Source organism: Amphiprion ocellaris, chromosome 22 (genome assembly GCF_022539595.1).
Source record: "Amphiprion ocellaris isolate individual 3 ecotype Okinawa chromosome 22, ASM2253959v1, whole genome shotgun sequence".
NCBI lineage: Eukaryota > Metazoa > Chordata > Actinopteri > Pomacentridae > Amphiprion > Amphiprion ocellaris.
Window position 1 is genome coordinate 21,935,458 of NC_072787.1, and position 10,353 is coordinate 21,945,810.

Below are 10,353 nucleotides of genomic sequence, written 5' to 3' on the forward strand. Positions count from 1 at the left end.
TCTCAGTGTAATTTACGGTTGTTAGATGACAACAAAGAGTGTTCCTGTTGTGTTTGCCAGTCTAAAGCATCTCGGTGATCGATGGCGGGTTTTATCAACTTTGTCATCCACCTCAAAAGAGGTTCAGACTATTTGAGAGAATTAACTATTAGTGGTCATGAAAAAATGTGTTGTCAGCTATGACCTACATTCAAAAATGACCTAATAATGAAAAGGTTAAACCCCAATGTTAATTTACTCATTTTAAACACTCTTGTCATTTTATCGATTTTATGCTCTTTATGCACAATATATTTGTAAAAAAAAATAGTTTAAAAAAAAATCATTCATACACTCAAATTAAGCACAAAAACCTTAAAAATTTGCACTCATTTATTCAAAACTACTTCTTCGGCCTATGAAACTAGTAAAAACTAAAAAAAATACTTGCTTATGTTGTGTTCCTGTTGTTTTATATTATTTTTATAGCTATGATTCTAAGTTAATTTTGCAAACTGATATATGCAGGAAGCAGGTGAGTTTAAAAAATCATAAATTATAGGAAAGCTAATAAGAAGTTCAACAACGGATTCTCCCTACGAAATAATTTTCTATTAGTTTTCTGCCATAAAAGCTAAAGAAACCCCAACAAAACAAAAAAAACGAAGTAATTTTTCTCAGTCTTACAAAGAAAAATAGAACGACAACCTGCAATCAAACTGTTTTTGTGTCTTATAGTTGTCATGGCAACAGCCTGAACTCACCTGAGTGAGGAGGTCCATCTCCCCCAGCAGGTCGCTGAACATGGCGTCAATGTCATCCATCTGGTTAAAGCAACAACAGAAGCGTCAGACACAGAAAAGACACTCAGACATCAGACTTGCTAAGTTGTTTCCAGGATTTTCCACCACCAGGACACCATGTGTGTCAGTGACAAGTACTGATTGGTGCTGCGAGGAAACCCAAGAATTTTCATTGATTAGATACGGCTGACGTGACTGATGATGGTGAAAGAATGTGTGGAATGAGGAGGTAAATCCATTTGCATGGAGAAAACAAACGTTAAATCCACATGCATTTTACACTCCTGTGTTGAGACACAGCACTGTTGCTTTCCTGTGAAGTGTGTGCAGATGTAATACGCTCCCTGAGGCTACGCTATCTTGCAAAACATCTCTGACTGAAGGATGAAAAGTATGTATGCATAACTTCAGGCACTCATTATTTGCCAGAACATGTTGAGCCTTGTTGCACATGTTGAAGAGCTCAGTATTCTTTCACTTCTGCATTTCTATCACGTTCAGGAAAGTTGACTTTTTTTGAGTTGACAGACTCGTGTCCATCAGGTCATTGGAATATGTTATGGTGTTTTGATTAAACCCACTGATCTAGTATGATTTTCACATGTTTATAAATGCCATCTTCCTTCATTTGAAACCAAATGAAAGAGTCTCACATCAGTTCCAGTTCAAAACATTCCATCAGTCTCATTATATGTTGAAATCATGCATGACTACAGAGTACAGCCACTGTTTCAATCATTAAATGTCACAGCGCCGGTTCATTTCAAACACTGTATGCTAAAAAAATTAAAATTAAAGTGCTTCACTACCATAAAAATTGATCTCTGAAACATGCTGAGCCCTAAAGAAAATGAAACCATTGACAGCATAAAGTATGCAAGCTTGCATAATGTGCTTTGGTATAAACTGCTGATCAAGTCTCGACTGACTCATACATCCAACTGTTACAGATTTATATTGTTTAACCCTGACGTGGACGTATGGAAGGAAAAGTCAGCATAATTTAGGTTAATTACTTGACTTTAAAGTCACGATAACCCGAGGAGCCTCTATGGTAGCTGTATTTTCACTGAAAACAGCTGCAGAAGACTCACTTGAGATTTACATCTGTGATTATATACAGTAAGCTGTCTCTCTGTTACATGTAATATTTGAAGCTTCATTTCTCAAAGCAAATGTTATGATGGTGATAGAATGTGGAGTCAAAACAGAGTCCCTGTTTTCTTTTCTTACAGTGGAACATAAGTGGTAGTAGTTAAAAACAGTGGAAGTGTCAGCAAGAGTTCAATGGGAAAAATGAAATATAGTGAAATACGCTACATGTCCAAGCTCCTCCCTGTAGCATTTTTATGGCAACTTCATCCACTGTTACTTAAATGCATTCTGATTAAGATGCATTTGCAGAAAGCTTGACTCCTGCTAATGCTGGACCAGTAAGTTTCGAGGAAGCTGGTTGAACTCAACAACCACTGTAATGTCCAGACTAGTGGTGAGAAAGACATCAGCTCACTGGTTGCACCTTCTAAGCCCTGCTGCTGTGGCTGTTAAGGTGTCATATCAGCCTCATTTTAGTCGCATTGGCAGCTAACAACTAAAGTTTTTCAGTTTCATTTCTACCTCTTTACTAGTCAGATGCTGCCACCACTTTCGTCCAGATTGAAATATACCAACAACTACTAGAAGAATTGCTATTAAAGATATAATATTCATGGTTTCCCAGATGATGAATCATAATGTCTATATTGATCATTTACTGATATTTTCTTATTTTTTCCATGTCAGTATCTACTGAAGCATGCATGATTCCCAGATGATGTACCATAATGACTTTGATACCCTAGTTTTTCCATTATGAGGTCAACATTAGTGGTTTTGAATGAAGTATTTCAACGACTGTTGAAGGGATTACCATGAAAATTGGCACAACCATTAATGTTAATCTCAGGATAAATTGGAAGCTTTGGTGATCCCCTGACTTTTCATTTAGCGCCACCATCAGGGCAAAATAGGAATTTCTCCAGTACTTTATGGTATTAAATCACATCAAACAAAACTATATTGGCACTTACATGGACTGTTGCTGTATTTTATGCTTTGTGCCAAATGTCAGCATAGTAACACTATCAGTTAAAGCGATCACGGTAAACACAGCCTGCCTATGTAAATATGATAATGTTTTGCATAAATACAGCTGCACAATCTAAGCGTGACTGTAGACTGAAGCAATGGTTAACAGGCATAGATGTGGCTAAACATGGCAAAACACATTTTTTTTGTTATTGTATTATCCTTATTTCATGTTGGTTTGACGCTAACTGTAATTATTCCAATTGGTTTGGAACAAAATAATAATAAAACAAACACATTCTTCCTAATTCAAGTCATTATTGATGATTTTAGAGAGAGTTAATCATTTAGTTGTTAGCTTTTAAATTAATCTGTATTTTTTGAGTAATTTTTCAATAAAAAGTTAAGTTTAAAGTCTTTGATTCCAGCTTCTCTAATTTAAATATTTTCTGGTTTCTCTACTCTTCTATGGCAATAAACTGAACATCTTTGTGTTGTGGCCAAAACAAGACATCTGAGGAAGCCATCGCTGACTTTCGGAATACATTTTTCACAACTATTTGACATTTATTGACCAAAATCTAATCAATCAATTGAGGAAATAATTAACAGAATAATTGACAATCAAAAAACTGAAAGACCTCCTACAAGCCACACAGCATTGCTCTATTAACTTTGAAGTCTGTGATGAAACTGAAAGGTTTGGTTCTCTTCAAACCAGGGTTTGTTTAAAGTTTAGTTTGGTTGAAGTTATGCAACAATCTTTGTGTTTGACTTCTTGAACCACATTAATGGCTTCAGAGTCTCCAATTGTTTTCTGCAGGCCTCCCTTTCATTGTACTGTTAGCCTCCTTGGTTTTTCTCCCCAAAGAGTTGCATAACCAATTCTCTAGTCTTCACCTTTTCTCTGCTGCTATGGTACATTAAATATGGAAACATGATCTTTAGGACAGTGTAACTCACTGCTTTCACTCAACACAGTTTGGAATCTGTTTATTGGGTTTTTGCTCCAACAGGAACAGAGAAAAAGGAATTTAATAATAAAAAAAAAATCCCTCAGTCACTCTGCGGAGAAGACAAGTGTGACTGATTGCGTTCCAGGCAAAAGTTCATACAGGATCGATATCGTCTCAACATCTGACGGATGACGTGCACTTTTAGAAACCTTGTGTCTTCTGCTGTCTTGTATTGGATTGGGTGGATTGCAGATTAAAACGTGCTCATTTCCATGAGACGTGCATGTGTGGGTATTTTCTGTTGTAGCTGTGAGCCCACTCTCTCCACCTTTTACATGCCAGGAAGTGGTGAAGTGGGTAACTTCCTGCTACTTGCAGTGTTGAAACGGTATCGGAAATGGTGACATGAACAACCACCTGCAAATTTAATGGTTCTGCTTCTTGCGTTCTCATTATGTCACTTTCTAATGGTTGGAAAACCTAAATTGCATGGGCCTAGTTTGCATTAGTATCCAGCGTAATGACTAAACAAGATACAGCTTAACTAATTTCCTGCTGTAATTACTTAAAATATTTCTTTTGTTATCATTTTTATTTGCAATAAACCCAGTTTTCCACATTAGCTCTGTGCTCGTTGACAGCCACGCTGATGACAATGCTAATGTGGACTTTTAGAGTCACACAAGGAAAAGTTTAGTCCATCAATCAGATCTCTGTGAGCTGCTGCTTTTAGAGGCCAAATGCATTAAGTGGACCGCTCCCAGCTCTCATACAGTAAAGAGAAGTAAGAAAGGGTGAGTGCAGCATGTGGTCACAATGTCAAAACAAACATCTGCAGACGGAGGCAATATTTGACACAATTTTAAAGTCACTTCCTCCTCAAATAGGCGTATGAAAAGAGTCGTATCTTCAGCATGTGGCAAAGTTAGAGATCGAGAGCCAAATAGAGTCACTGCAACAATATCAAAATAACTGCCAGTAGGGTATTAGTATCACTCGAAGACGCACTGTGATATTTTCAGAGATGATAAGACTCATAGAACTGTGGTGTCTGTAATTAGCCTAGCATGTAGCCTGGAAACATGGAGGAACAGCCTGCAAGTTACCAAGGTAACAAAATCAACTGAACAGCTTGGCCTCATGAAATAGTGTATAAATAACATCCCAGGTGTCTTCACATGTTGTAACATCACACTTTTAGCGTGTCATTTCACACCATCTACTCTCGAAAGATGAAACTCTCACCTTATAAGAACAAATTATTTGTGGCAGATTGCTGCAAAAGTTTGTCTGATTTGCAGCAAAGATGTTAGTTTTCCAGAAAATGTTGCCACAAGTTGACATTCTGGCAATAATGAGAAGTTTTAAAAAGGCTCATGCACGCTAACTTGCAAATATGCATTTATTTGCATTTTGATACTAGAAAGTGATGCCATCTTAAATAGGAAGTGGCTGTAACTCTGGATTGCAAAATATCACTCCACTGAATGACAATTTTCACAACAAGCAGAAAGTTAGAAGTCTCTCTATATAGTCACAGTCATAAATGTATCCTAGAATTGTTCACATTTAATGGGTAAAATACTATAATGCGAATCCTTAAACTTCTCAAAAGCCAAACTGCATTCCCTAAACACATACATGGATAGTAATGGATTTGAAGTCATTCAGAAATTTACAAACCTAAATTGCAGATAAAAAGTTGACTTTAGTGTTGTATTCAGAAAAGTTACAACTGTCACCTGTTTGCTAAAACCCTTTAATTACCATAGTGACCCCCTGAACCTTTTTGCATGTTATTTTTACACCATAAAATGACACAGAATAACCACAAAATGCACAGATATGACACAAATGTGCCTGAGTGGCATAAAAATGACGCTCAACTCACTATATTGCTTTAAAAAGCATATATTGTACTATTTAACTCTGATTTTAAACCTCAGAGTTAGACTATGTGATGTTCTGACAATGGTTGGCTGTTTGCATTGATCTTTGGTCATCATGCTAAGCTAAGCTAACTAGCTTTTGTATTGCTACATATTTCAAAAAAGAGAGTATATCAATCTTATTATCATCATACTGTCAGCAAGAAAGAATAAAAATGCATTTTCCCCCAAATTTCCACTTGTTACAAATAAAGACAGAAAAAAAGAACGTCTTTGGCTCAAGATATCAGAGCAGATATGTTCATCCGTTGTGAAAGATTTCTGAAGAACTCTCTTGGTTGGAAGTGGAAGGCCAGCATGACTTAACGCTAACTGAGAGAACTATTACTGCCACGTAAAGCTCTTTGAAGTGAGCTCAGTTTTCCATTTTGATCGAACACGTTACAACAAAGAGATCAAACTGCTGACAGCTGAGGTTTGTCATCTGTAACGTGAGATGGAGAAAACAAGTTGGTTTTGTATTTAACACAAGAAAGTTTGTGAACTTATTTTTACATAGCTTTGGATGACACTGTTGTGTAAAAAAAAAAAAAAAAAAAAGTCACTGCCTTTTTGCACCATTTCCATTTTCTCTCCAGAAACCGAAAAACGTGATTTGCCCGGCATTCAAATTCAAACTTACTGGAAACATTTGAGCCCAAAACAACACAAAACCACACTTCTGATATCCAAAGACACAATTACCCTCTAAATAATCTCCAATATATGTTTCAGCCTCTCTATAAGTCCACACATGTGTAAGTCAAGCTTCAGGCAAGAAAATGGAAACCAGACATCAACTCTAAGTGGCCGTATCGAAGCAGTGAGTGTTTACCACAATGTAAAGAAACTCCCTCTCTTACTCGGATCACATATCTGTACTCGGGTTTTGTGTTTACAGAACTGCATGTACTCTGCTGCAAAGAAGGCAAATTAGGGACTCGGCAGCAGAAACAAACCGCCGAAGGGGGTAAAAAACAAGACTCAAGAATGACATGCGACAACACACAAGCTCTTATCAGGAGCAGATTTCGAAATCAAACCTGCATGTTAAAGACTCCTACAGCTCCTTCTATGTACATTTTAACGCAAAACCTCTGTTGCACATGAGTCACGATCAGTTTTTCTAACTGAAAACACAGAAAAAACAGTAAACACCCTCTCATCTAAAAGGCTTTTACTCCATCCTTCCAAAAGGACACTTTCAATTACACGCTTTTAGACTAATTCAGCTCATATTTCCCATCTCAAAAGCCAAACGTACAAAATGTTCCTATCGCCGGTGACAGCAGTATTAGCTTTAAAATAAGAGGCCAACCCTATCAGTTTCATGTGGTTATTGAGTCATAGAGCAGTCTGACATTAGAGCGGGGTCCACCCAGTCGGAAAGCAGACAAGCGCACATATAAACTTACATTCTTATTAAAATACTCCTAATGGCTGCCTTATCGCTGTACAGTCAACTAATTAAGTTTGATTTCATGGGAACGAAAATATCTCATGACAGTCACTGATTTCTGTCATTTCTTTTGCACTGATATCACACAATTTGACAAGTTTTCAGAGTCTGTATCGCAGAGAACGCTTTTAAATCACACAATTTGACAGATTTTCTGTCATTTAGATTGTGTGCAAAACCTCTCTAGTTCAGGTCAACGTGCTGCAGCTCGGTGTGTAATCTGGCAGCACGGCAACAAACACAACGCCTCGCTTATAAACTCAGGGTGTTCACCGTTAACTGAAGGTAACTCAGAGATATAACTCACCTTTTCAAATGTGTATATCCCCTTTTTGTTCACCAGTTAGTTTCAAGATAACAGCTTCATGGACAATAGTTCCACCTGGAAATGTTATTCTCTAACGAAGCTCAACACCAAAAATGCACAAAAACGGTCATAAGCAGGCAGATTTGGGTGTGTTGATGTGGATTGCATCTGGCTGTCTGTTGACTTCTTCCTGCCTAATGCGGAAGTTCAGGTCTAGACCTGTCACTACATTCCTGCTAAGAGCTCAACACTTTCACAACAGTCTTGTCTGGGCAGCGATGGGCCAATCCCTCCGCTTCCACAGAGCTGCTTATCGCCACTGTGGCTGTTTTCAAGCTGCAAAACGTGGACCAGGACAAGTTAACGTCGGGTGGAGATTGCAGCGGTGACTGGCAACCACTTGAGCAGATGATGAAGTTTGTAGGAGACAAAAAAAAAGGAGTTGGAACAAGAGAAACGGCTGAATCAGCACAATGAATGTGACGGGTCTGGGTTAATAATTCACCTCGCTGATACTGATTTACAGCAGGTCTTTAGACAGGAGTGGTAATGTGGCACGTCATAGCAGTGAGAGTCCAGCTGAGCTCCACTGCTCTGAAATCCACTAAAAAAATACAGTTTCACCTACACAAATAAACATAAATCCTGAATTATTTGCTTTACAGTGTCTCCAGGTTAACAAAACACATAAAAATTGCTTTAATTCGCGTGCAAGTCTTTTTTTTCCCTTTGCTTAAAACCAGGAAGGAATATCTTAAGACACTGGTGTGGTGCAACAAGGTCGGTCATCTTCAGTGGGGAAGCAAGGAGAGTCAGACTGTCAAGCTATGAATAGCCTCTGGCTCTTATCTGACCATGCAGACACAGATAGCTCTATTTATTTGCATTTCTCCTTGAGTCAACCTGGGAGGCCAAAAATCAACATTTCACATCCTTTTAAAAAAAAAAATCATCTTGCAGCTTAAAGTTAATGCACAGAAAATATCACAAAAAGAATGCAAAATTATGCTCGCAAGAACAACTTCTCTCAATCGCTAGGAAAATATTAGTCTCCATTTGCATTATTCTGCTATTTTTAGCACTCCTGTGTCCCATTTTCCCTCCAGACCAGCCTCGGCTCCGATGGGAAAGACAGACCACCCTCTCTGTGGTGAAGTCCTGTCATCATACGGTAAAGCTGAGCGCCACGGGGGGAAACTAAAGAACCTTGAATGCTTCCAAGAGCCTTTCGTGACTCGTGATGTATTAAACAAACACTCCGGGTACAGGCTAGTGTCCCAACCACCCTCATTTCCTCCCTCCGCCTCTCTTCAGGGGTTGACAAACAGATGGACGCCAAAAGGCAGCCTCCCATTAGCTCCGAGCATCCCCTAAACACGCCGGTGCCTCGGAGAACATTTCTCAAATAAATACACTGACTAACGGCTGTGGAGCTCGGCAGCACAGTGAGGTGATTTTTCTGCTTTGTTGTGTCTCTTCAGTCTCTCTACAGACTGAGGGTGGTCCAACAGAGTGGATTCTGATAAAAGTTTGTGCCGGTAGACGTTGCAGCTCATACATCAGAGTACGGAGGCAAGAAACTGTTATTTTTAAGTAATTTAATCACGCTGCGTGTTTGTCAAATAAAGCGGCAGCTGCAATGTCAAACAAGTCCTACTCGACAAAGAGAAGTCTGTTCAAAGCTGTTGCAGAACCCCAGATGGTCAGGTGTGAGGTGCAAGGCATTCTTTTAAGCCATTAGTCTCCATCATGTTATACCTGAGCGCTCCAGCACACCTCCAAATACGCTTCTCGGGCCTGGGCACTAAAAGAGAACGGGGTGATAATGACAAAACCAGTGGGCACCTTGCAAACCGATAGAGCGTTAGTTGGAAGCAGTACTGCAGATGACAGACCGTCACCATGACGACGTGTGAAGCGATGTGTCCAGGAGTGCTGTAGTGCCCTCTGTTTGTACTCGGCTGTACTGTACATGCCAAACGCTACTGAACTCAGTGGGTGGTGTGGAGCAGCTCAAGCCACCGACCTGCTGCTTTTTTCTCTGTGGTTTTCTGATCCACACCACAAGTTTACACCAGAAAAATAACTAACAGTTGGCTGGATGTCTTTTTGCTGTATTGCTTTTGCATGTAAGCAGACAGTTTGTGTTTCTCAACAGCACAACTTCTCATCAGTTCAAGTCTGTTTTCATTAATACGAGTCAAATTCTTTGACTTTAATGAAAACTGGATATATTGCTAAAAATATTAGAACAAAATGTCCAAAATATGATGTACAAAGTCCAAAATATGAGAATAAAATTATGAAAATTTCATATACTGAGTCCCAACTATGAGAAAAATTGCAAAAAAAAGAAGATAGACTGTCGAGATTATGACAAAAAACAAAATATGATACGCTATATATAAATTATGACAAAAAATGCCAAAAATTTAATATATTCAGTCAAACTTATCAGAAAAATGTTCAAATATTATATACCAAGTGAAATTATGAGAAAAATGTCAAGAAATCCATTAAATGGAATCAAATGTTAGGTTAAAAAAAAGTTCAAATATGATATACTAACTCTACATTGTGAGACAAAAGTGCAAAAAAAAGGAGAGAATAATGGCAGAAAAACAATAACTTAAGTCAAGCTGTGGGAAAATACTACATTTTTAGTCCCAAATACATTATGTTAAGTAATAATAATATGACAAAATGTCCAAAATATCATGTAGTAATCAAAATGATCAAAATAATGTCTGAAAAATGATATATTAAGTCAACAAAATGAGAAAAATGCCCAAAATTGATATACTAAGTCAAAAATTATGAGACAAATATCCAAAATACAGATTTACAAGTTAAA

The 10,353-nt window shown here is 38.1% G+C and overlaps 1 protein-coding gene across 1 annotated transcript in view; it reads right to left on the minus strand.

Annotated features, from left to right (window-relative positions):
* Positions 1–7,864, minus strand: part of apbb1ip (amyloid beta (A4) precursor protein-binding, family B, member 1 interacting protein) — a 38,739-nt gene extending 30,875 nt beyond the window's left edge. The window contains exons 1-2 of the mRNA XM_055007344.1: positions 7,500–7,864; positions 744–803 (exon numbers count right to left, since the gene is read on the minus strand). Coding sequence (XP_054863319.1) covers positions 744–803 — 60 coding nt within the window. The 5' untranslated portion in view covers positions 7,500–7,864. The remainder of the gene's footprint in view (positions 1–743; positions 804–7,499) is intronic.
* Positions 7,865–10,353: the final 2,489 nt, after the last annotated feature.